This window comes from Rhinichthys klamathensis, unplaced genomic scaffold, assembly GCF_029890125.1.
Source record: "Rhinichthys klamathensis goyatoka isolate OS25496 unplaced genomic scaffold, OSU_Roscu_1.1 h1tg000020l_1, whole genome shotgun sequence".
In the NCBI taxonomy this organism is placed as follows: Eukaryota; Metazoa; Chordata; class Actinopteri; order Cypriniformes; family Leuciscidae; genus Rhinichthys; species Rhinichthys klamathensis.
The window spans coordinates 2,067,943-2,095,095 of NW_026606571.1; the positions used below are offsets into that span (position 1 = coordinate 2,067,943).

The 27,153-nt window shown below is 38.3% G+C and overlaps 1 protein-coding gene across 14 annotated transcripts in view; it reads right to left on the minus strand.

Annotated features, from left to right (window-relative positions):
• kif1b (kinesin family member 1B) overlaps positions 1-27,153 on the minus strand; it is an 87,795-nt gene that overhangs the window by 16,442 nt on the left and 44,200 nt on the right. For 8 of the 14 annotated variants that reach the window (XM_056239443.1, XM_056239459.1, XM_056239467.1 and 5 more), the window contains 14 exons: positions 25,218-25,297; positions 24,865-24,940; positions 23,682-23,761; positions 22,346-22,452; positions 22,041-22,124; positions 21,465-21,645; positions 19,578-19,650; positions 9,991-10,093; positions 9,454-9,602; positions 8,388-8,566; positions 7,459-7,599; positions 3,885-4,136; positions 2,041-2,159; positions 1,790-1,875 (listed from right to left, as the gene is read on the minus strand). In XM_056239443.1, coding sequence (XP_056095418.1) covers positions 1,790-1,875; positions 2,041-2,159; positions 3,885-4,136; positions 7,459-7,599; positions 8,388-8,566; positions 9,454-9,602; positions 9,991-10,093; positions 19,578-19,650; positions 21,465-21,645; positions 22,041-22,124; positions 22,346-22,452; positions 23,682-23,761; positions 24,865-24,940; positions 25,218-25,297 — 1,710 coding nt within the window. Of the gene's footprint in view, positions 1-1,789; positions 1,876-2,040; positions 2,160-3,884; positions 4,137-7,458; positions 7,600-8,387; positions 8,567-9,453; positions 9,603-9,990; positions 10,094-14,957; positions 17,529-19,577; positions 19,651-21,464; positions 21,646-22,040; positions 22,125-22,345; positions 22,453-23,681; positions 23,762-24,864; positions 24,941-25,217; positions 25,298-27,153 lie in introns of those variants that run through there. The other 6 variants (XM_056239494.1, XM_056239513.1, XM_056239543.1 and 3 more) reach the window with 3 other exon arrangements.

Here is a 27,153-nt window from a genome sequence, read left to right on the forward strand (position 1 = left end):
TTCGCCAAATGATTTAGTCAATACAAAGGTCCTCCTTACAGCCTACAACAGCAAAAGAACCAAAACCCACAACGACACTGACCAAGAAAATAAATATAGTAAACAGTAAGATAAAAATGACAAATTATTTCCATGTTTTTTGCCACAAAATTACGTTTTATTATATGTGGAAAGCACATACTCTATTTCTCCCACTCAAATGCACAAATTCAGTATGGACACACACTCGCACAGAAAGTGTTGCTGCTTTGACGATTTTATCATTAAAATAGTTTAGCAACTTAAAAGCTACATGACATTTCTCGCTAGCGATGTAATAACGGCGCTGTTCTTGAAGCAGATAAACTTACAGTTTCGCTATTAGAGACTGTGCTGCCGAACACCGTTGAGAGACGCACAGACTGAGGTAATTCACACACGCTTAATCTCTCTCTCTCTCTAATAACTGCATTAAAGCGGTGGTCGATTAGGATTTCACTTTTCTAACTTTAGTTAGTGTGTAATGTTGCTGTTTAAACAAACAACATCTGCAAAGTTACAACGCTCAAAGCTCAAAGCAAAGGGAGATATTTTCTTTTAAAGAAATTGCTTTTTAAGGCAATTGCTTTTGCCTTGAAATTGCAATTGCAATTGCTTTTTCTTCGTCCTTTGTGCCGGGAGATGCAGCTCATTTGCATTTAAAGGGACAGGCACAAAAATTGTGCGTTTTTGCTCACCCTCAAAAAGTGACAACTTTAACATGCTATGTAAAAACATCTGTGGGGTAATTTGAGCTAAACCTTCGCATACACACTCTGGGGACATCAGATATTTATTTTACATCTTGTGAAAAGGGCATTATACCCCCCTTTTAATCACTGGATTAGTCTGCTATCAATGGCTCAAGCCACCGTAACAAGCTCTAAAATTATGTTTTGGAATTAGCAATGGAGGCTTGGGGTGAGATGTGTAAGAGATTAGTTCTACACACAAGAGCGTATTAAGGACAACAACCTGACAATTGCCTTGAAATACAACATCTGAACAATGTCTTGAGGTGTGCTAACCGTAGTATAAGCAGAATAATTGACTCCGGTCCATTGAATTATTAGAAAATAATGCACAACCGAGGTGTAACTCTGCTTGGCGTCGTGGCAGCATTACCACCTCAGGTGTGCTTTATTTTCTAATAATTCAATGGCCTTGAGTTAATTGTTCCTTACATAATATAATATAATTAGTGCTGTCAACCTTAACGTGTTACAGAATGCGATTAATTTTAACAGCACTAAATATAATATAATATACACACATGAACTGTGAATTTTATACAGTATGTATCCCATGAAAAAACTTAGGATCACACAGTTGCCATTTTGGTAACTTGGTAATCTTCTAGGCATGAAGATTCAGCTCCCATCTACTTGAATAGGCTGAGCCTGTAATATTTAAAACCGTTTGTTCAGCTTACTTGGCAAAATATACACAAAATAAGCAATAAAATCCTATAAAATGTTGCTTATTCAGTTCAATAAAGACTAAATAAAAACACATTTTTAGCATCTTGGGTTAGGGTTAGTGTTACATTCTAGAATAAACAGACCAGATGATTGATTTGTCAATATAGTGACTGACACTTTTAGGAAGGTGGGACTTCCTTTCCTGCAGCCACCATATTGGGTCTAAATCCTCCTCTGTATGGGTATTTGACATTTGTGGGGAGATATTTAGACAAATTATTGATATTTTCTTGTATACATCCACTCATGTTAAAATAACAGGAAAACACAACTGCTGGACTGGCTTGTACCTTTTTAAAATACTCGTTGTCAAAGGAAATTTTAGCAGTCCCCGACTGACGCACACCGGATCCATAATCAGGAGCCTCTTCGTCTGCTACAAAAACACAAATACCAAAGAATAAGGACACACGTGTCACAGATCTGTTGAAAAACTTACCGTAATCAAGTAAATTAATGTTTATAAAGCACATCAGATTGATATCAACTATGCTTAGTTAAATGTGAGCAGAATCTTAATTTATTAATATAGAGTGCTCACCAGCGATGGCTTGGACCCCCACTCGCAGGAATCCTCGCACATCTCCCTTCTCTGTTACTATAGCAACACGATGCACCAGAGGAACAGGGTACAGCAGGTTACTCAGGTACACAAAGGCTCTGGAGGAAAAAGAACAGCAATTATAGTACCGCCCTGAGAGCTGTCGTTGCCTGACTGTCTTATGCACACACACGTTCAGAACATCCTTAAAAAAAACAAATGTATTAGTATGGAGGGTACAGGAGATGCACAGCTTAGCAGTGTTATGCACAGTGACTTCCTTTCACTGCAGGGCCACAGGTTCATCTCCATTACCCTGATTAACACCATTGGAGAATAATGGATATGATGTGTCAGACACTTTTACTAAGAGCTGACACTGAATATGACCCTAAATAACAAAGACAGAAAACAAACCCTCCAACCTTGAAATTAAATGCCAAAGAAAAAAAAGGGCAAACAAACAATTCATACATTATGTTGTACGGTCACATAAAACAAAAAAATATGGCATTGGCTTATTGCAAGAGAGAATGTTTCAGAATATTTTATATTTTCAGAGGCTAGGGGGCACACATAGTCTGAATTTCAGGAGCTGTTTGCAGTCAGAGAGCTCCTCCTCCCCCCGTGGGCAGCCTCAAGGCCAAGATGGAGGAGAGCTATCACTGTAGCGCATCAGTGAAGTCACGATGACGCAGGTCCATCTGCGCCTCTGCATCCATCCAGACTATGTTGCCATCCTCCTCTATCCTTCTCTCGTACAACTGACTGATAAATAACAGTTTATCAGTGCACTGAATGAATTTGAAAATTAAAGGAAAAAAGAATACAGATAAAAATGAAATCAAAAAGAAATGAAAACAATTCAACAATTTATTTATATATATATATATATATATATATATATATATATATATATATATATATATATATATATATATATATATATATATACGTAATAAATAAGTTACAAAAATGAAGAAATTAGGGCTGTAAATCAAAAGGTTAATGTGTTAAAGGGTGTGATTAATAAAAAATGTGTTTTAAATGTACAATTATTTTTAAAGCCATTAGGACATTTATTTAATTTGACATGATGACATTTTTCAGTTTTTGTGTGACTTCTAAAAACTGATCTGAACATTCAGTGTTCAAGTGTCTCACAGTCAATGGAGAAAGACATTTTTGACGGATAATTAATTAATAAACCCAGACGGGATGTTTAACAATGTTCATTTGCATTCTTGTAGGGTAAAATTTAAGAGCAATATTAACCACAAGTAAAACACGTCATTCATAAAAATGTTAATGTGAACTCCAGGAAAATACAAATGCAGCAGGAAGAAACTGTGCATATGTAAGATTATTAAAGTGCTGGGAAAGTGGCTGTATTATTGAATTATCGTACATTTGCGTTTCTTTGATCAAACTGCTTCAAAATGCACTGCTAATACAAGCAGTTTTCTTGCCTTAAAAAAGAAACTGAATACTTTAACACATTTAAATCGATTGACAGCCCGATTAAAATAAATACAATGGATGAAAACAAACAAATGTGTGCTAATGTTTAGAGCACTAATGTTAAACCAAACCAGACAGATGGAGGTTAAATCTAGGCTGTGGAGAACTGGAGGAGGTATCTGGCATAGCCGTGTGAGCCGTTTCTCTCGCACGACTAGATAATTCAGTTTATTTCATTTTCAATGTATATAAATTATCTTTAGATCATGGACCCCAATTAACAGCTGCACACTGAGCCACACAACTCTCTCCGTCTCTGTCACTCATTCTTTCTCTCCAGCCCTCATTTGTCAGGCTTCCCCCGAGCAGTGGCCACCACCAACCTGCCCACCAGGATGAACCATGGGGAACGGTCATAGAAGGGGTCCTGCCCATCACTGAAGATGTCAGAGCCCTCCTCGGTCCCAGCATCTGAGCTGGTGTCATCCACGAAAGCCTCATCATCCATGAAGTCCTCCATCTCGCTCTGCCGCTCATCAGCCAGCTCGGTAATCTCAGAATCACTAGTGGAGAAGGTGGGAGAGGGCGTGCGGTCGGCCAGATGCTCGTTCACACAGCCGTGGAAAATAGGTGAGCTAAAAAAAGGTGCGTGGGTAGGATGCAGGCACAACAACAGTTTATGACCTACATTTAAGGGCCATGACTTTAGACATGAAATAGAAAACAATAGACATTGCAGGTACATGAATAATTAATTGCATGAATAAGCATTTAAATCTTAAAAAGAGATCATAGAAACTGTTCTAATCTTAATTATGGAAATAAAACATGGAAAAATGAAACAAAATCACAAATGAATTTGATACAAATTCTACAATGTATATAATGGTGCACAAAGCAACAAAAAACAATCTACATTTGAAATGAAGGTGTTGTTAATGTTTAACAATAATAATAAATAGATGAAAACAGTACATTTAGAAAATAAAACACTACACCAGCACACAGCAAAACAAGCACATGATGATTAGGAAAATAATGCAAATCAAACAAAAAATTATTTGAATAAAAAGGATGATTTAAATAGGAAGAGAAAATTAACAGTGTAAATGACTAAACAAAGATGACAAATGATTTATGGGCTCCCTCTTTCAAGAGAACAGCTCTTTACAAACAAACACATTCCCTCTCACACACACACACACACACGTTTTAACTAAGACAAAATGTAAATGGTTGGTAAAGAATTTAACTAAATTTCACAGCATTTAAAAAAACCCTTCAGTAGGCACATTTGCAGGACATAATATTATACAAAGAATTAGGGGTGCAACGGATCACAAAACTCAGGTTTCGGATCATATGGTTTTTGAATCACGGATCGGATCATTTTTCAGATCAGCAGGAAAAAAAAAAAGGAGGGTTGTGTGTGTGAAAATTGTAACCTTGCTATAAATCAAATATAGATTAATCTTTGAGTTGAGTTGAAGTTTTATTTGCCATTTGTACCAGTACAGCTAGTACAAGTACATAGGAATTTTTGTAGCAAAGCTCATTGAGTCAACATTAAAGTCAACATAAAAGAAGAACTAACAAAACTACACACAATAAATAAACATTGAGAAGGTACAGTAAACGAAGAACAGTATAAGCCTACAACAAACAAACACAAAGATAATGACCTCCATATAGGAGTATTGCACTGTCCTGAGATAATACATAATATAAATGTAAAAAAAAAATACTGTAATAAAACCTTCTCTGTTTAACAGAGACAGACACATAAACACGTCACAGGCATAAACTACCCTTTCAAACATCCCTATATAAAAATAGATAACACTTGTTATCTTATAAAAATGAGACAGACATATTTGTTCCCTCTGCCATGTCCTCAACCATCAGTCAGACTGAAAAAAAAAAAACTGTTAGAGAACCGTACCCTATGTGAAACAATACTGTCCGGTAGGGGTGGGCGATATGGCAAAAATATCATATCACGATTTTTTAATCACGATTCTTTTTCAAGTTGGTTGTACTATTTTGCAAGTGACTGAGCATTACAGCCAAACCAATGTCCCTATTTTTAGGTAACCAAATATAAAATAAAAAAGAATAGCAGACAGTTAGGCCAAAGTGGCGATAAAAATCTTTGTCATTATTTTCTTTGTTATTAAAATATTAAGAACAAAGATACACATTACACAACTTAATATACAAATGAAATAAATAGTGCTTTATTTTTTCAGATACAGTAGGTGTATTTAGCAGTAGCATTGAAGTAATTAAATCAACAAATATGAAATTAAAACACTACATAGACTTCACAGTTTTATAAATGATACATTGATTCTTATTAAAGCTACTATTAAAACTTCTCAGTCAGTGAGTGATTTTCTCTTTGTGTTTTGTTGTTTTATTAACATTAAAGGAATAGTTCCCCCAAAAATGAAAATGGTCATAATTTACTCTCTCAAGTTGTTTTAAATCTGAATAAGTTTCTATCTACTGTTGAAAATAAAAGTTACTATGAAGAATGTGGGTAACCAAACAGTTACTGGTGCCCAATGTATAGTTTTTTTTCTCCTATGGAAGTCAATGGGGACCAGCAACAAATGAGTTACCCACATTCTTCAAAATATCTTCTTTTGTGTTCAGCACAAGAGAGAAATTAATACAGGTTTGGAACAACATTAGAGTGAGTAAATAAATGACAGGATTAGAATTTTTTGGTGAACTATCCCTTCAAGGACATGCGGCAGTATGTTTACTATTAGGCTACTGTCGCTTTAAGACCGGCACGTGACGCATCTAATATAAACACACGCACCAGATTTTCTCTCAAATGTTTGCTTTTACTTTAGACATAAAGATAATTTAGTCCAGTAACCAGGCACTGTTTGACAGGCTGTCAGTTCCTGCGCTTCGGGTGTATGCTATGTGCTCAGAAAAGCACACGTTAGAACAGTGCATCAGCATGCGAATGAAATGTTTAACCGGCAACGCTTTAAAGCACATGCAAATAATGAGCTTTTGTAAATCGCAGTGTCCCACATCTGCATTAACGTGTGATGTGTATGTACGTGGCGTAGTATAGTATGTTGAGACAGAGGCGTCAAGAACTGCAACTGTTAGAATGCACTGTAACCCGATACTACAATACTTCTTCAAAAGCAGATCGTGGAGACATTTTAATCATCCACGGTCAAAAATCGTGTTTAGGCCTGAACATGGAATGGGCTGGGTGGTGTGTATCCCTAAGAATGTTCTGTGCTCTTTGTTAAAGCTGTGTTTTGTTGTTTGATTAACAATAATGACACAGACAGCAGCAGGTATTTATAGGCTGCTGTCACTTTAACACGTATCCAATATACTGATAAAGATCTGGTTTCTTCTCAACTGTTTACGTTCATTTAAGACATAAATTACCATGTTGATGAGTATACTTGCCGAGACAAGTATTTTGAGATCATTTTTTGTGTGTATAATGTCCATATAAGCGCAAGGAGGCGCGAAAGAGGGCTGAAATCTGTGTTTGCGCGCTGTCTGAATCAGGGCTGTCCATAGGGTGGTGCAACCAAACCACGGACCGAGGGGGGGGGGGGCCCTCTTCCGCTACCTCGCGGTGTGAGGTGAGTGTGTGAGCTCAAAATACAATTTGAGTGTGTGAGCTCAACTAATTTGAAATAAGTTCTTCACCTTTTCTTGCTCTTGAATGGTTTAAAATCACTTGAATGTTTAAATTGGAATTGCTTAAAAACGTGCAAATGATAAGCTTTTACTCTGTGACGAATTTTGCAACTAATCCGCGAATCACATGCGTGCCGAACCGTAGGGCCAGGTCCGTAAGGATCACGGATCAACTAAGATCCGTTACACCCCTACAAAGAATTGATCTCTGTTAACATGCTCAATCATATCTCAAGTCACAGGAACAAGGTTAAGTGATTAGCATACCTCCCAACCAGCTTGAACCAATGGAAGCGGTCATAGAACGGGTCACTGCCGGTCAAAGCACCCTCCCCATCCTCTCCCTGATTGGATGAGGCCATCTCGCCCGCACGGTCATACATCTCTCGCATCTGGTCCAGCCTCTGCCTGGAAGATCATGACAAATCAACACCTCATGCTAGCGAATCGTGTTCACTTTTTAAAATTTTTAAATCAACTATATTACTTTTCTACATTAAAGCCTTTTTGACTGGTAATTGGTTTACATGAGAACATTACGTAATGCCAGCATGTAGAGGTGCTAGTGTCATCTACAAAGAAAATTTGTTTTTGTCCGACTACCTAAAAGAAAATTTAGGTGATATTTTTCTCAAACAGAATCGTCATCTTGACATGAGGGAATTGGCTCAAAAGTCATTTGGGATCCTCTTATTTGACGCTTGGCACAGTAATGAGAATTTGGCACAATAGAGACTTGTTTCAGAGAATTAAACTTAAAAAATGAACTACATAAAAATACATTGGTTGAACTATTAAAAAAGGCCATTATGCATACAACGTTGGATGTTATGATGCAATATGGTCATGTGACTGGCCACATGAGAAGCAAACAGAGTTCTTTGAATGATTTTTTGAGCACTTTGACATTTGTGGGGAGATATTGTGGGGAATGAGCACTTTGTTTCTAGTATATTAATTTCTACTCGAACAAGGGTTTTGTGAGGACTGAGGAGCCATGCAAATGTTCTGTTATAAATGTCATGCTGAGAAAAAATTTGTCTAAATATCATAAAAAAACAAGTAAAGTTCTAAAAAAAACCCAGAGCTTTAGGATTTCTAAATAGGTTGGTTCCACATAATAATTGCACAAGAACTAAAAGACTTCTGTTAACAAAACTTTGTATTCACAGGCTGGTTGGCAGCCTGAAGCTTACTTGAGCTTCTCCAGGGACCAGTAGTGAGTGGCTCCATTCTTCAAGTCCTGAACCTCCACAGCCACCACAGTCCGAGGGAAAGGCCTAGTGTCGTGCTCTTTCTCCGGTTCTGGAGGCAGCAGCTCCGGGGGAAGCGGAGAGTAGAGGGTGTCCGTGAGCAAGACAAACTGGAACTGGACCTACAAATAGATGGAAGAAAGGTCATCAACAAGGATGAAAGATGTGAGTTGACGACGGTAAGATTGAAGGTTCAGACCTCATTTTTGACATCTGCTAAGTGGAGAGTGAAGTACCGTAATGAAACAAAGCAAAAAATAGCATAAGATTTACAATTGCTAATGTAAAACAAATCAAATCACCCCTGTCCCCACTGAAGCTATAAATACAAAGAGCGCATGATAAACCAGAAGAGAAATGTTTCTACACAGCAGGGGTCTTTATGAGGTTATACATATAGGAACTGAAAAAAAAAAGACAAAAACAAACAAAAGTAGAGCAGGTGACAGAAAAAGAACAGATGAAACTGTAAGTGTGTGCTCTTTTTAGCATTAATAAGCCAACTGTTGAACGCTGGCACATGGGTAATAAGTAAAGCAACAGAGATATGTCTGCAAATATGTAAATATAGCAGAATGGACTGGTAAGCTGCAATCACAATGACAAGCTAATTTTTATGAACAGTTTTATGTCATGTTGTGTGTCAGGAACGCTAGTCTGGTCTGTTTTAGGGGGCATTCACACAGGAAGCAGTTATATATACATGCAACAACCCAGTGTTTCTCAACCTTTTTACTCAAACCCAAAAAAATGGCAGTTATTATTATTGAACAAAATAAATTAACAAATATATGATTTCAGCTTAATTTAACCGTTTAGCTAAAAATCTTAACTTGCAGAAGTGTGGTGAGACCTCCTGGCTGAGAAACACTGCAATAGACAGACCTTTTAGCTGCTACGCCGAGTCATGCAGATTTTTCATTGTTTCACGCCATGTCAAGTTAAAAATAGTTAAATGTTTTAATGATTGACACGTTTTCACATGACACCTGTCATCTATGTGCTGTACCTTTTTCTTGAGCTCCACACTGATGGCATTGGCTTCTTTGAGGTATACAGCATTGCCCCACAGCTGGTCTCTGAGGGAGGTGAACTGGTGGTATCTCCACTTCCTGAAAGCCCACTGGGCCAGCTCGTACTCATGCTGGGTCCAGGGCACTGCAATACAGGAACAATAGTCAAACATGCCACAGCATACATACAGGTGGTTGTGATTTTGCCAAGCAGGATATCCTTATTGTTCCTGGAACAACATTCAATCCATCAGACAATAGGGATTGGGAAGGGTGTAGGGGCTTATCAACCCATCATGTATTTTCCTCTGATTGTAGTGGTAGTTTTGGTTGGGTTGAGGTTGTAGATAGAGTTAGGACTCTGACAGAAATGTGATCCAAATGGTGTTGATCTAGGAACTTATCCTACTTACACAGTGTCCTAGTACACTGCAGATTAACATCTTTTGACAATGGGGTGCATTTTATGCCATAAATGTAGCTGAACACTAATATTAAAAGTGTCAAAATTCTGATTTCTCAAAATACACTACCTTCATCCTCTTCCTCCTCTTCTTCCTCCTCATCAGGTGTCTCCGCAGCCAATGAGCGGGTCTCCACCTGTTTCTGCAGCTCTTGCAATTTACTCTCATATACCTTTGAGAAAATGCGATGAAGAGAGAGAGGACAGCAGACACGATCTTATCAGCACTACAGACACTTACTGAACCTTGGAGAGATAAAAGTTACACGGTTATGCAGTTGATTTAACAACTGTGTGCCATTCGGCTTGTTCATGACAGTGGAATAGTTAAAAAACATCTTAAATTACATTTTAATGGCTTAAGCTGAAGTTAAACTAAACAGCACTAATTTTGCACACAGAAATAGACAATGAAGACCCATCCATTTATATTTAAATGGATATAGCATGTTCTGAAAATATAAGTGATGCTTCCCTGTGCAAAAGTCGCCACCATTGTGAGGTGGCTCAAGTAGAAAAAGCCTTAATATATGCAATAGTAACCGAAAACTGAAAGCAATTTTAATGTCTAGACGTTTTACTACCAAAATACAAATAACATTTATAATATATTTAATTAGTAATGAAAAAGGCGTCAGGTAGAACCGACTCTGTACCGTAAAGGGAGGTATTTTATATGCGGTTTCACTAAAATGTGATTATATGTAACATTTCCTGACATTTAAGCAGGATTTAGTTATCCCACAGTTTTATAACAAATGAGAATGTTCTATCTGAAAAGGCAGTGTCAAACAGCTGAAAATGTATTTACACCAGGTGGATAAAATAATTGATTAGGAGATTAAGTCAAACTATATGCCTCGCGCTCAGCACACACAAAGCTTGCTGCAAAGCACTGGCAAAAATAGCCTAATGATTATGAATGTGTCGGGGAAAAAATAGCAAGGAGACATTTTAATTGTTTAATTGTCTGCTCTCACATTTATTCTGTGCGCTGTTAAATAAGTGCTTCATCAGATTTGTCATGTTGCCGAGTTGTGCCGAATTTTGACTTCCTGGCAAATTATTACCCCCCTCGTTGAAGTCAGTATCTGAATGCCTAATCCTAACACCTCCCCCACAACTAATCCTAAACCTACCAATAATCAGTGTTGTGTGTAACGCGTTACAAAGTAACGCGTTACAGTAACGTAACTACTTTTTCGGGTAAAAAGTAGTGTAACGCGTTACTACTGAGAATTTGGTAACGAAACGTAGTTCCTTTTTCAATTCCGCACAACGTTACTTTTCCCATGGACAGATTTGACAGCAACACTGTCTCCTCAGCTGCGCGCTTGCAATAGTCACAAGCTCCGTGACAGAGGCTGGTAGCAGAGCAATCAATTCTGTAGCAGAGCAATCAATTCTGTGAATTACACTGCGCAAACCAAAAGTAATACTCCCACCGGATGAAGAAGGGTTGGCTCTCCACAGAACATAAAATATTAATTGTATTGAATTTTTCGTGTTCGCATTTATGAGGAAAGAAACAATATGGACGTAACAGTTCTTCGGACTAGACCGCTCTGAAAGCGGCACTAAAAGACTGCTTTAAATCTTTCACAGAGACCTCAAACAGGCATTTAAAACACCAAATATTAAGGATTGGCATATCAAGCAAAATAATATTCGATGATTGCTCGAAAATCGTACCTCTACCCCCACATGCTTACAGTAAGACGGCGTTCGCTCAAATCCCGCTCCGATATTAAATTTCTCTGTATAGACCTGCGTGTTGTAGCCTAGTCATTAAAGAAAACGATTTAGTTTCATATTTATGTTTAAATAAAATAATTTATTTTTTAATTTCATCAATGTTGATTATATGAAAAGTGAAAAGCATGAGTAAGAGCATAAGATGCGCAATCGGGAGACAAATGGAGTGGGCAGACATGATTTTGACCACTTCATTAAGTTTGTTTTTGTAGAAAGCCTTTCTTTAAAGTGAATTTCGTTTTGTATTAATTGTATCTTAATTTTAATCAATGTTTCATCAACCAATTGTCTTTAATAAATAAGCAGTAAATATAGCAGGCAATATAATCAGGACTTCTCAGGAGCTCCGTGCCGGCGCATGGACTGAGCTCGTCTCATAAATGAACCGAAACTTAGCGCAAGCTACTTGCCTCAAAGATATGAGAAATATATAGAAAGCTTGAAATGTGTACTTTAAAACAAAACTATTCAAAACGAGAGAAAACAGACTCTCTGCTTATGTAATCCATATGAAATGTGCATTTCTCTCTGGCGCGTTCACTACTGTGAAGATCGCGAGTCAGCATCGTCAACTTTATCTTTGCAGCCGACACTGACTGACAAAGAAAACACTTGTTTATTAATAAACAATTGAAATGTCTCCTTGCTATATTTGATATTCATAATCATTTCTTTTGCCGGTTCTTTGTGACATTTTTCATGAACGCGTCACCACCGCTCAATAGTTAATATTGTGCTTTGGTGTTCAGTTTATACAGGTTTTTCAAATGTTATTTAAATAAATATATATTTTTTTTCTATCTCAAAATCTCTCTCTTTTTTTAGTTTTTTTTTCTAGTTTTTCAATAAGTAGAGTTCATGGTAGAATTTTATGTAGGCCTACACATTTAGGAACAGATATTGGGTTCTGCCCAAAGTCAAGCAACATAAAAGTAACGTAAAAGTAACGAGTAACATAAAAAGTTACTTTCCAAAGGGGGTAACTAAGTAAAGTAACGGATTACTTTTTTAAGAAGTAACGAGTAACGAGAAAACACTACTTTTTAAAAGTAACTTCCCCAACACTGCCAATAATACTAGGGGGGTAATAATTTGGCGGGGGTCAGAATTCGCCACAACACCGGTCTTGGCGGCAATCATCGTGTCGCAAATATTGCATCGCGTGCTGCTGGCATTGAGTCTGGTGAAACATAGCTACACTTTTGATCTTTTCCACAAATCTTCCATATATGTGGGTTGGGAGTCTTGGGACGCTTACACACACACTACAGCCTCACGTGCGAGCCACGTCTCTTTGGGCAACCGCATAAACTAGTGTTTTTCTGCCACAGCCAATCATGCTGCATGCTTATTGGCTCACTGACGTTGACGAGATTAACCCCTTAGGTATATAAATTTGGTATTAAAAGGCAAGACCTGTTTCGATACTTGATAGTATCGAGGCAATTCGGTGGGTACCTAAAAAGTATCGAACTCGATACCCAGCCCTAAAATTTACTTATACCAGATGGATAAAATAATTGATCAGGACATTAAGTCAAACTCATTTTATATTTTACTTTAGACCCAGGACTGACTAATATGTCAGTCATATCTCTGACTGCTGTCATATCTCCTAAGAGCTGTAATATAATGAAATGATCATGAGAAATACACATCTAAATGTGATTGCTATATAAAGCATATGCTATGTTTGTATAGATGAAAACAATTAGGTCAGAGCAACAGTCACTGAATTTCAAACTTGTTCGCTTTATTTCAGTCACTGTTTAAAATCTTGATATTCAGCACAGTTCAAGGTAATAGCAATATTAGTAAACCATCAACACATCTTACTTAGAGCACTGAAGATCATGTTGCACAAAAACAACACCCCCCCCCCCCCCCCCATCCCATCCCAACACAGGGCCGTTTATATGCACTACCCATTGTATATAGATAAACACTGAACCGACAAGTGACATACCTTTAAAAAGGGTCAAATACATTGTCCGTTTGAATGTATACCTTTTCTTAGCTCCTCTTGTGGTAGTTAAGAGTAGCTGGCAGCACCGTACATTAATGTTAGCATAACATTTGTTGGAATTGGCATGTCTTGATAGTCATTCAAATAGAAGATTTTCGAGAAGTGACTTATACTTTCATTGCTGTGCTACACTGAAAGGCGAAGCGTGTCATTTCTGCTGCACTATGCAGATTTTTAAAAAATTCAAACACTCCCCCCTATCTGTCCAGCAAAACAGATATCCCCACCCCAATCTGACAACATTGGTTGTGCCAATGTCACAGTGTCTGGGTACTCAAACAGCAGAGAGCACCACACTTTTCAGAATAAAAATTACACATTTCACCTTTAAACTAGAGTCTTGCTTCTTTAGTTAACCAGTTGCACGATTTGAGAAACCAGTTGTGTTTTATACAATATGCATTACTTACTATACCAAAACCAAGGGGTTTCAATAGAAATAAGGCAGTAATTCTGGCAACAAAAGCATTCAAGTCCTTCATTCTTATGAAGCAATGCTGAAGCATGGACTTCTGAGCTAGTTGGCTAACTCTTTGCTCTGGCCAGAGGAGATGACACGAAGAGGATTTCAGAACATGTGCTTTGGTAATACGCAGCTGGTAATGGGATGCACTTGGGTGCTGAGGCACACCAGTGCATAATTATATCAAGGCTTAAGCAGGGAAATCACAGTGGCTTACGTGCAAGGGTGTACAACTACATTAACCCTACGTGAAAGTAATTACTATTTAGTTAGAAAGAAAAAAATCAGTGGTAAATTTAATAAAAGTGAGAAGTGTTCAGTGACATTACATACATAAGCTGTAAAATTAAGCGAGAAAATTGAACAAAAAGCAGTGCATTATACACCTGTCCGGCTAATTTTATTTGGCTTTTAATGGTTTCCCGTCGCTAAAAACATGCTACTAGTTTCAAAATGAGCCTCGGAAACCATGGAAACCGTTAGAGGTCCTTTCCATGGCATGGCTCTGGTGCTTTCTGTGGGCTCGCTTACCACACAGCAGACACCCGAAAATAAATGTGATTCTAATCATGTTGAGATTGAGGAGAATGGCTGAGTGTTCTAGAACACTGACTCTATCCCGTGGGAACAGACTACCCCCCTCCCCCTCCCCCTCCCCCTATTGAGGATCAGAGTGCAGTAGACAGTTAAAGGAACAATAGATGCAAAGCACATTAAAACATTACCTCTGTGGATGTTTAGTGCAGAGTGGTTTATACCCAAAATAAGGCAGAACCAAACTTTATAAAATCAGAGTGGCAGGTTGTTTTTTCTTTTTTTTCCTCAAATGTACAAGGCAGCGTCTATATATTCCACAATAAGAGTGATAGGAATTCAGTAAAAATTATTCAGTTTTCTTCATATATTGCTATTACAGTACTTACTTTCAGGTGCCAAGTACAAAGAGATAAATGCAATATGTTAATGATGCATCAGTGAGATAAGGCACTTAAAAACTTTAAAAGCACTCCTTCATAATCTTTTACTCATGCATAAGGCAGCTAGAGAAAGGCCTTTGCTGCCACCTTTCATATTTAAACTATTTAATGGGGAATATCAACCCAGGGACCCGAAACTTCATGAAATAAAACAACTTGCATAATATGCAACAGTAAAAACATCATCTCCAACAGGTTTCTAAACATTCAAGAGGATTAAAAAGTTGGCTATTAACCTTCCAGCATTTACTGAACATGTTACCTATGCACCTTCAATGCACAAATATGACTGAATTGTAAATTCAAAAACTCAAAATTCAAGTAATGGTTCAAGGTTCTCATTGGACAGTATGAAATGTTGCAGTGTAGTGGTTGTGTGTTCAATGCTAAGATCTATTCAGACTGTCACCAGCAGCAAAACAGAGGTAAACTGAGGCAAATCAGTGTTAAAGTACATCTCAAAAACATGATGGAATCTCCAAAATATACTAAAGTTTAAAAAAGTTAATACTACAGCCAAGAACTAAAGGGTGACTCTCCTAAAACTCATCGTTTCCAATACTTTAATAAAACAAGCCTTTTTTTTTTTTTTTTTTGCAATAATCAAGGCTCAAGAACATTGTTCTGAGATCTTTTTGTGACTTGGACACTTTTAACCAGCACTCTTATTGCTAGACTTTTAACCTATATGCATAGTTAACATAGATGGGGGATCAAATTGTTGATGCAAGGCATTCATGTGGTTTTCTCCAGGGAAATCATTGCAATTTGGATCCACAAATGACAATAACATTTAATTCTTTAAATCAAGTGCCATAAAACAGTTTAGGGACAAGCTGTCCAATGCTTTGATGAGTCTGTGATGTGTGATTTGTAGTGTCAACTAGTTCTGTACATGAACCTATGCCCTGCTTCCAACGTCACACTGTGGTTTCTCGACTGCCCTTCAAATTGGGGGCAGACATTTGCCTACGCATACGGGGTGGGGTGCAAAAATTGTTGTGGTGGCTCGGCTGCTGATTGGGTGGGTACTGCGGGTAGTTGTTGCTGGCATCAGTATTGTAATGACAGAACTGTGGATGCTGATGTTGTGGATAATTATGCTGGTTTTGGTTGTAGCGTGGCTGGTAAAAGGCCATTTGGGGGTGAGGCGGCTTCCTGTTACCAGAATTGAGGGTCTCCATAGAGTCCGAGGCTCGCTGGCTGCTGTTGAAGGAGTTACTACGGCCTCGTTCATGGAGTTTGTGGCTTTGATTATGTCTATGACTCAGGCCCTGCTCTAGATCTTTGCTTCTACGTTGACCCATGGGACTAGGAAGAGTAGGATACGTCTGGATGGTTGGTCCCACTTGTTCTCTGGGCTCTGCGACCTCCTCAGAGTCGTCCTCTTCCTGGACCACTTCTTTGGGTACTTTCATCTCAATCACTTGTTCATCTGTTATAATGATATGAGTGCCAGGGGTCCAGGAGTTGCGATGCTTGGGGTTACTCTTGAACGGGAAGCGCAGCTTGCGGTCTTCGGGTGGGATGAAGCGGTGGGGTCCATTTTGCCGTCGGAGCTGCTTGGAAATCTCCTGTTGCTGGAGGTTCTTGAGGCGTACCTGCTCTTGTCGCATCCACCTCATACGTCCACGTCGAAATGAAGATTCATCATCCGTCATCCTAGACACCTGCTCGTCTGACTGTTCACAGTTGGGCCTCTCCTCTGGAGCTTTACCCTCGCTGGAACTGCGGGCCCTCATGGGTCCACTGCGAGTGGTTTTCTCCGGTGACTCATTGGAAAACAGCGGGATCACTTGCTCCATCTTCAACATCTTATTCCGGAGAGCTTGAATCTCTTCATCCTTCATGTTGTTCTGCTTTTTTACCTCTTGCAAGATGTCTTCGAGTTTGTCAATGTGAACCTTTAGGTCATCCATGTCAGTCACGCCTCGTCCATTGGTTATGACATCTTCAATTCGTTCATCCCCAACCCCTACAGTGTCCCAAACATCTCGAGCTACTGCTCTCCAAGAATCTCGTTCATTCGGGTCTTTCTTGTTGTAGGTGGCACAAAGCTCCTTCATTTTTACTATGGCTAGAGCCTCAATCTCTTGACGGGTGTGACGGAAATCATTAAGTGCCACCTCATAGCAAATTTCTTTGACTGCCTGGATCTTTAGATCAGAGATGGTCACCCATTTGGAGTCCTTTGTAAGACGACGACGCTGAGGGATCTGGTACATTTTGATAGGCTCTCGTCTTTTACCGCTGCTGGGTAAGCCACACTTTTTGACTATGGTTTGGAGCTTGCTGGGAGGAAGTTTCTCCCGTAGAGAAGTGATGAGTCTCCAGCTCTCCTCGCATGATCTCTTATCAGAGTCATCACCACTATCAGAGTCTCCATCCTTAAGAGAACAAAACAGGAAACAAACCAAAGAGTGCGAAAAACAAAATGGGAAAATTAAAATGGGGTATCGAAAATAAAATGAATGTTTTCTGTAAAGAATGGACAGTGTTGTGATATGCAAAATGAGAACAGCTAAATTGGTGCAGATAAATTTACAACTTAATTCATTAAGCTGAGAAAAATGATCAACCTACTTGACGATTTCTAACTAACACAATCATTAAACTGCAAGACAAAGCACCTTTTTGTAGACTGCAAGTTGACTACAGATATGAATATTTTAGAGGGCATTTTGTGTACTTGCAGATGCATTTGACAGAAGAATGGTGTGCAACTGTTATTTTTTAGATGTACAGTGTAGATACAAATTCAAGTCACAGTTATTCCCAAATTGCATATCACTATATAAAAATCAAATGCAAGGCATGACTGTCATGATTATGAGAAAAATGTCAACAAAAAGGAATAGATGTTGTGATCTGCTTTTTTTGTTGTTGCGCTGGTTTCTTTCTTTTTGTCAAGTTAAAATTTATGTAATCCTCTTCAATTAGAGCTCTTGATAGTTGCACCCCAAACATGCTTCAGTGGCATGCAGCAAAGCCAGATGAGTTTTGTTTCATTCCCTCATATGAAGTCCTTGATAGAGAAGATTTGGTTTTAGAGTTTTTCTAGCTCTAGCGGTTGGTTAGACTCTTGCGTGTTTATTACAGGTCAGTACAGAGGAGGAAAAAGAGAAAGGACAGGCTCGGAGGAGGTTAAAAGCATAGATTTCATCCACTACAGTTAAGAGGTTAGTTGAGAGAAAATGCAGTTTCTCATTTTCCAGGTCAAGTAAAACAAAAACAATACAAAAATCACAGTCAAATAACAGAGGCGGCAGCTGGCGACCATGTAATCGTGATTGTGCAATCAGTGCAGTGTGGGATATCTGTGTCATTCTATATATAAAATTATATGGATGAGACCATCAGAGCATTGGAGAGCTTGTCATCATTAAGACCCCCAACATGGATAGCTGTGTTATAGCATGCCCTCTGTGTCTGGCCAGACACAGACGTGTAGAACTCAAGGCTACAGATGTAATGAGAAACCACATTGTCACTAGCCTTCATCAACTACAGCAGAAATCTTGGGTTATGGCAACAATGCATTGGAAACATCAGCAATTGCATTGAGAAAACCAACAAACTCAGACAAAACTAAATCTATAAATCAAATGCTGACTCAAGCCCGAACAGCTTAAAACACTGCCCAGCAAACAAATACTAAATGAGGTACTAAGTACCCTGTAAATTAATCTGTTAAACATGCTACAAAAAAAACATGCAAAAGCAGCATTTAGAATAAACCAAAGAAAGGGACTTTTGTTTTACACCAATTTAACTTAAATACCCCATGAAAAGGCTTGAAAAGCATAGTTTGATGTCAACTCTATGATGGCAAGGACTTTAGACAAATCATTTATTTTCTCATTGATGTCATGGGGTCTTTAACTGGTGCATGGCAAACCAATGCCTTATATAACAATGGAATTCATAAAAATTAAACTAATAAAATACTAAATACTAATTAAAAGCCAAATTGGTATTCTTCTGTTGACGCCTCAAAGTTATATCTCAAATCTACGAGAGAGAGAATTGAATTTTTGAATAAGAAATTCTTGCTGTATCAAACTGAATATGTAAATCAGTCCATATCAGCAATGGGCCATCTGCTATCTCAATCCAGACAGAGTGGATTCAGTTACCATGCAAAGAGGTTCAGCCATGCACTGGGAAAAGTGTTTCTCTCTCACACACATACACACAAAAGTCTCAAGTTGTCAGAGCTAAGAGTGCAGAATTAGTGCTGTTTGGACTTCAGCAGAGCAAGTAGAAAAGTAGGGGCCCGTTTTACTCGGTTCATCAAATAGCACATCTCTCCCCACAGTCTAAAGAAAGTTCCTGACAAAATTTGGAAGGAAAATAAAGGTCTAATTGGAATGAAAGTAAGGGTCCTCTGATACACAACAGAAGAAACAAGAATTATCAAAGAGATTCAGCCTTACCAGTCTCTGTTGCTCAAGTAGCTGGTCCGCTTCCTCCTTCTCTTTTTTGTACAGGATCTCCATTTCTGTAAGCCTGATATAATACAGTGCAAGACCACTGCATCAAAAAGCTGCTCTTTCTTACGCTCAGTGCATTTGCTTTCCGCAACATAATCCTAAAAATCCTTCTTACAATAATCCAATTCATATGTGCTCACATTCCATGCCAAGAGCTTAAACTTCACAAAATGTAGATTTTGTCTTCTGTAGCTGCTGGGTGGCCCCCGGCTTTGGTTGGCTAGATCCAACCCTAAACTATGCATAAGCTGGAATCCACACTTCCCTCTAAGGAATTTTGCGAGCGTGAATACTAGTTCAATCGACAGCAAATTATTTCAACTCATCTTTAATTTAATATACTATATACACTCACCGGCCACTTTATTAGGTACACCTGTCCAACTGCTCGTTAACACTTAATTTCTAAGCAGCCAATCACATGGCGGCAACTCAGTGCATTTAGGCATGTAGACATGGTCAAGACAATCTCCTGCAGTTCAAACCGAGCATCAGTATGGGGAAGAAAGGTGATTTGAGTGACTTTGAACGTGGCATGATTGTTGGTGCCAGAAGGGCTGGTCTGAGTATTTCAGAAACTGCTAATCTACTGGGATTTTCACGCACAACCATCTCTAGGGTTTACAGAGAATGGTCCGAAAAAGAAAAAACATCCAGTGAGCGGCAGTTCCGTGGGCGGAAATGCCTTGTTGATGCCAGAGGTCAGAGGAGAATGGCCAGACTGGTTCAAGCTGATAGAAGGGCAACAGTGACTGAAATAACCACTCGTTACAACCGAGGTATGCAGCAAAGCATTTGTGAAGCCACAACACGCACAACCTTGAGGCGGATGGGCTACAACAGCAGAAGACTCCACCGGGTACCACTCATCTCCACTACAAATAGGAAAAAGAGGCTACAATTTGCAAGAGCTCACCAAAATTGAACAGTTGAAGACTGGAAAAATGTTGCCTGGTCTGATGAGTCTCGATTTCTGTTGAGACATTCAGATGTTAGAGTCAGAATTTGGCGTAAACAGAATGAGAACATGGAACCATCATGCCTTGTTACCACTGTGCAGGCTGGTGGTGGTGGTGTAATGGTGTGGGGGATGTTTTCCTGGCACACTTTAGGCCCCTTAGTGCCAATTGGGCATCGTTTAAATGCCACGGCCTACCTGAGCATTGTTTCTGACCATGTCCATCCCTTTATGGCCACCATGTACCCATCCTCTGATGGCTACTTCCACCATGTCACAAAGCTCTAATCATTTCAAATTGGTTTCTTGAACATGACAATGAGTTCACTGTACTAAAATGGCCTCCACAGTCACCAGATCTCAACCCAATAGAGCATCTTTGGGATGTGGTGGAACGGGAGATTCGCATCATGGATGTGCAGCCGACAAATCTGCGGCAACTGTGTGATGCCATCATGTCAATATGGACCAAACTCCCTGAGGAATGCTTCCAGCACCTTGTTGAATCTATGCCACGAAGAATTGAGGCAGTTCTGAAGGCAAAAGGGGGTCCAACCCGTTACTAGCATGGGGTACCTAATAAAGTGGCCGGTGAGTGTATATATATATATATATATATTACAGTAAGGCACTTACAATGGAAGTACAAGGGCAAGGCAATAAACATTCAAAATGTGTTTCCATCCATGTGTTAACTAGAAGCTAGAGAGAATGTTTAGTATTTGCTTCTACTTACTAACTTTCTGTCTGTGTATTTTCATTGTAAGTGCCTGAAGGGTTGAGTCAAAATTATTTCATATAACCAATATAATTCTTGTATTAAACTTGGAGTTGTCTTTAATAATATCCCATGATTATTATTGCTTACGTACCTCTTCTCCATCTCTTGCTTCATGTCGATACCCTGTTTCTCCAGCAGTTCTCTTTGGGCAAAGGTCCAGTCCACTGGCTCTACAGGGGTCTCCGCTGTCGGGGTCTTCTCACGCTCAGCGCGGGCCTGCTCAGGGTGGTTAAACCGGAAAACGTGGTTCTTTCCCATGATAATGCGGTTACCTGAGGAATGAGCAAGTATGTACACATTGAAACAATATAATGGCATATAAACAAATTTTGTGCATACATGTATTATCCACCTTTTTCAACTTGAATATGCAAGGCTTTCGGTGTTAGCCACTTCTTGTTATTTGAGCTGCATAAAAACAGTCCATTCTGCTGCTTGATGTTGCAAATTCGTAATCGTAATCATAAACACACTAGTTTCAACGTTTTCACTGCATTTTGTTATTGTTCTAGTTATTTACTTACAGTGGCTAATAAACTCGCACATTAACAAATAATTAAAAAAAAAAAAAAAAAAAAAAATCACATTAGTTTTCATATGACTACAAACAATCAGATTAAACCAGAGCTTAAGAACTGCACTGTGCAGACAACTGTCAGTGGCTCACCTGAGCGCAGCTGGACAGCAGAATTCACACGTTTTCCGTTCACATATGTTTCAGATCCCTCACATGGCTCCAAAGTGACAATCACTGTAGAAACAGAAGACAATTCACTACCTCCAGCAGCAATTTCAGGTTTTCATTGAGTAAAAGCGTAATAAACAAAGTACTCAGATATACAGGAGAGGAAATAATCTTTGACAAAAGTTAATTTGCACTGAGCTGATCATGTCCGATGTAAAAGTGTTTTACTGTTGGCAATGTGAATTGAAAACAGATAAATGGATCTAAAGATGTAAGTGAACACTTACCATTTCCGTTGGCATTCCTCTCACTGCGGAAGATACAGTGCTCCTCCTTGATGTGCGCTCCGCTCAGAACGATATCCTGACGTCTTTCTGCGTCTGCCTGGCCCACCCTGTCAAAACAAAGACATTCATTTTAATTACCACAAGGATACTCCAACATTACATTACAGCATTGTAACAAGGTGCGATGCAACAAGTTTTTAATGACAAGCAAATAGTCTCACAGTAAACATGAAACTGCTGCACGATGTGACACATTTCTAGTCAATTAAAACATAGTATGTTTAATGTACAGAAGTTTGGAACAATGTACAGAAGTTTGGAACAATGATATATCTAATACAGCTAAGACACAACTGATGTCTCAATTAAATAGATTCTTCCCCCAATTTTAAACATTAATTATAGCCATTCAACATTACAGTGATAATATTATCATTTATTAGGCTTAAAAAAATATAACAACTTTTAATTTAAGTGAACTTAAAACAATCCTCACATAAACCAAAAATAAATGTAATATTTACCTGTGCCCTGTGAAATCTCCTGAAATTGAATAAAGTTATCAAACAGTCTCCACTGCATAAATTAAATATAGATTAATCAGTGAGAGATTTTCTTTGTTACCTTTATTCTTTGATTAACATTAATGACAGACAGCATTAGTGGCTTCTGTCACTTTAAAGATCTGCCGCTGTTGCACATGACGCGAATCTCACACGCGTCCTATTTTCTCACAACTTTTATTTAACTCATTTAAGACTGCTCTAATGAGGATACTCAACAAAATGGACATTTTGACAATTTGTTGTGGGTGTTATTGTTCGTTCAAGCGCGAAAGAGAACTTGATTCTGGCGTGGTCTGTGCGCACGATACTGGCGCGCGTCTTTCTGTGCGTCGTGTGCGTGTCATAGACAGGAAGTTCACAGACAGCGCGTTCTCTTTTGTCTTGCCGCGTTTGAATGGTTTAAAAGCATTTGCATGTATAAGAACGTGATCATATAATGTAATGCTAGCCAAAGGATGACGGAAAAAATGGATGCTGAGTTAATTGCGTTAAATATTTTTAACGCAGTGATCTGAAAAAAAAATGTATCGCATGCATTAACACGTTAACGTTGACAGCACTAATTTATATATACTGTGTGTGTGTGTACATGTGTGTTGATACAACTGGAGAAGTACAAAAACTCATGAGAAAATCCTAACATAAAAGCAGTAAACATTTTGTCCTTTGTAGGACCCTTGACTGGTTGGATCTATAGCAATCATAAGATGCCTCAGTGCAACATCCAGACAGCTAAGAAACTTCTGACAGTTATGGAAGTGATTTCATACCTTGTTATTCCATCTTTGATATAATAGAGCAGACATTCTGACATCAAAGGATCCTCATTCAGGTTCACCAGGTGAGGGGTCTGTGGGGAAACGGTGTCAATGAGAATGGCAGACAGGTCAAACAGACAGGAGTGCCTGATGTCACTACAGCTACAGTTACATTCACAGGCCAATTAAAAAGTGAAATAATGAGATTAAATGCCATGTCAATAATTATAATGAATCAGAAAGTCATACAATTTGGCTTCTTCAAGGGCTGATAATATACTACATTAGCCTCTATGAACTAAATAACTAAAAACTATTGCACAACATTATCTACTGCTATACAACCAACCTTTTGGGGTGAAAACACCCCATTAAAGTCAGTATAGAGTTCACATGGCCTTTCAACGAAAAGCTATTGGATAGCCAAAATGACAGAGAGATGTCATAGAGGGAGAAAAGGAGAGAAATTGAATGAAAACATGAATAAGTAGACAAATAAAAAATGACAGAGGCATTGTTCTAGAGGCAGGCTAACTGTGTTGATGTGTTTCAGGGAGGAACACTAAAAAGACAATGAGATTGTGGTAAACAGTGCTTTCTGGAAGTACTTTTTGCAAGTGAAAACATCCGGTCTAACCTTAAATCAATAAAAGCTCTGAAGTATTCGACTACTTAATCCGAAAACTAAACTTTTTGTCCTATTTATGAAAAGAACTGATTTGATTAGACTCATGAGAGTCATTCGTTCTTGAAAACACTACAGCATGCTGATGGATTTACATCCATTTCTATTTCCTACGGTCACTAAAATTAAGTGTGATGTGGGAAAATATAAACTATTCAGTAATCCACTATTATGGCTTGCTACAGGAACTCAGTAGGCTACAGTAGGGATTTTACAGATATAAAATGGGGGGAAAAAGTTAACACAAAAAAACTTAATTCTACAAACCTGATTAGAAGAATAAACACTAAAGTCTTCAATAGACAGTGACGTTGGTCTATCAGGACCAAACTAATAGGATTCCATTGCAAGAGGCAAGCAAAACAAAAGAAAAAAGGGAAAAAAAGAATGGAGGGAGAATGATGGATGATGAAATACGAAGAAAGAAAGGCCCAGACATGTGGACATGAGAAGGAGCTGACTGGTGCAGACAGTAATGGTGATTAATGATAAGGAGTTCATGTGTTGTACCTTTTTAGGAGAGAAGACACCCAGGGTTCCCCCATCCTCCCGTATGGCCACTCCCATCTCTGCCAGCAGCGCCTCTCTGATGGGAGGGAAGGAAAACATCATAGACATTACAAATCAACACATTTTTATAACCTTTTTAGTTAGCAGCAAAGACATCTGGAACATGTATCTTTAATACTTGAATGCACATGTTAGTGTTAAGGTCAGTGAGCGATTTGACAGCTACTTGAGTCTGGTACAGACTCGCACCAGCTGAGCACGCGGGCACATAGCAGACACTCCTCACGAGCATAAAGGGTATGGGCACAGGGACAATAGGAAGGGAGCCAGATGGCACCCAAGCCCTCACTGACCTCTCCATACGGATGGCCTCAGTCTTCCTCAGCTTCTCCTCCCAGGTCTCATTCAGCTCGGCTATGATCTTCTCAGACTCCTACAGGACCGCAGACAAAGAAGGTCAACATATTTTAAAGGATCATTTGGAAGTTTATGCTGGGAGGTATAAGACAGGGTCTGAAATGGCTAAATATTGCTGGCATGAAAATATCATTAAAAAGTTTAGAATCCATTTAATGTTTTTGAAAGAAGGTCTTTTAATGATCACCAAGGCTACATTTATAATAAAAAATACAGTAAAATGGTAATATTGCGAAAAATTAGCACACTTTATTTTCTATCATTAGTTTTCTATTTTAATGTATTTTAAAAATCTATTTATTTCTGTGATGTCAAAGCTGAATTTTCAGCAGTGATTACTCCAGTCTTCAGTGTCACATGATCCTTCAGAAATCATTCTAATACTAAACTGATTTGGTGTTCAAGAAACATTTGTTTTTATTATTCTTAAATATTGCATAATACTTTTATTTATTAATCATAGTTAATATTAATCTCAACATATACTAAAACATTATTAAAATCTAAAGTTGTATCTATTAACATTAGGTAATGCACTGTGAACTAACATGAACATTATTATTAACTAACATTAACAAAGGTTAATAAATGCTGCACAAATATATTTATCATTGTTAGTTTATGTTAGTTACTGCATCAACTAATATTAACAAATGAGACCTTATTGTAAGTGTTACGGGTTTTTTTTCTATGTATATAATTTAAATCATCTATAATTATTTAATATATAATCTATAATTAGCACCAGGTCACCATTTCCACACATTTGCCATTATGACCTGTCTAACCTGTGCATAATACTAAGAAGCTTTAAGCTTATTCTGCTATTCAGCGCCGTGAGCACATCTTGCTGTATGTTAAATCAGACATAAGATGTGGGAGGGCCATACATTTCAGGGTCCTATGGCTAAAAGGCTAAATCTAGGCAATAAGCCTGTGTACAAAGGGTCAAGAGCAATGAACAGTTATATACGGGAAGCCCAACTACACACATTTTTATTCTATTGTGTCTGTCCCTTATTGTCCTTGGCTGGAAGGAAGACAAGAACCATCTGGCCTGAGGTACAGGAAGCTCCCCTAGATCCTTCCTAAAGGGTTAACACCCCTGCCATCTGTTCAGAAAGTAACACTGTGGCTTCTTCAAACCTGTGATCTGATGCTTCTAAGAAACCCAGATCACTACAGAGGACTAGGAAAACTGGATCATCATTATATTAGATCTGCATATACACTACAGATCGTAAGTTTGGAATAATTACGATTTTTTGTTTTTGAAAGAAGTCTCACCAAGGCTGCATTTACTTGATCAAAAATTAAGTAAAACAGTAATATTGTGAAATATATAATATATTAGAATAAAAAAAGTGATTTTAAATTGTAACATTTTAAAATGTATTCCTGTGATAAAGCTAAATTTTCAGCAGTCATTGTCTCAGAAATCATTTTCAGAAGTCATTCTAATATTTCACAACATTACTGTTTTCACTGTATTTTTATCAAATAAATGCAGCCTTGATGAGCACAAGGACTTTAAATTATGACCGGTAATTGTATATTTTCAAGTAAGAAATTGGTTGTACGCAGGGCAAATCACAGACATCATGAAGTGATGAGCTCCAAACTGACTTCTATCTGATTATGTTAATGATTGAGGGCAAGGATGCTCTCACTTTTTATTATAGATCAATATTTTTGGCTAATACAAAAGAACAGGTCTATTTCTGTCTGATTTCCTGACGAACTGCGTCGGAGGTTGACGTCACTAGTGCGAGCCACTTGCCGTAACCATGGAAACTATTGCCTGGAGCTGTAGCCACGTATACTTTCCCTCCCTTACTATCTCGCACATTCACAGAGTCTCAGTGAATGGTT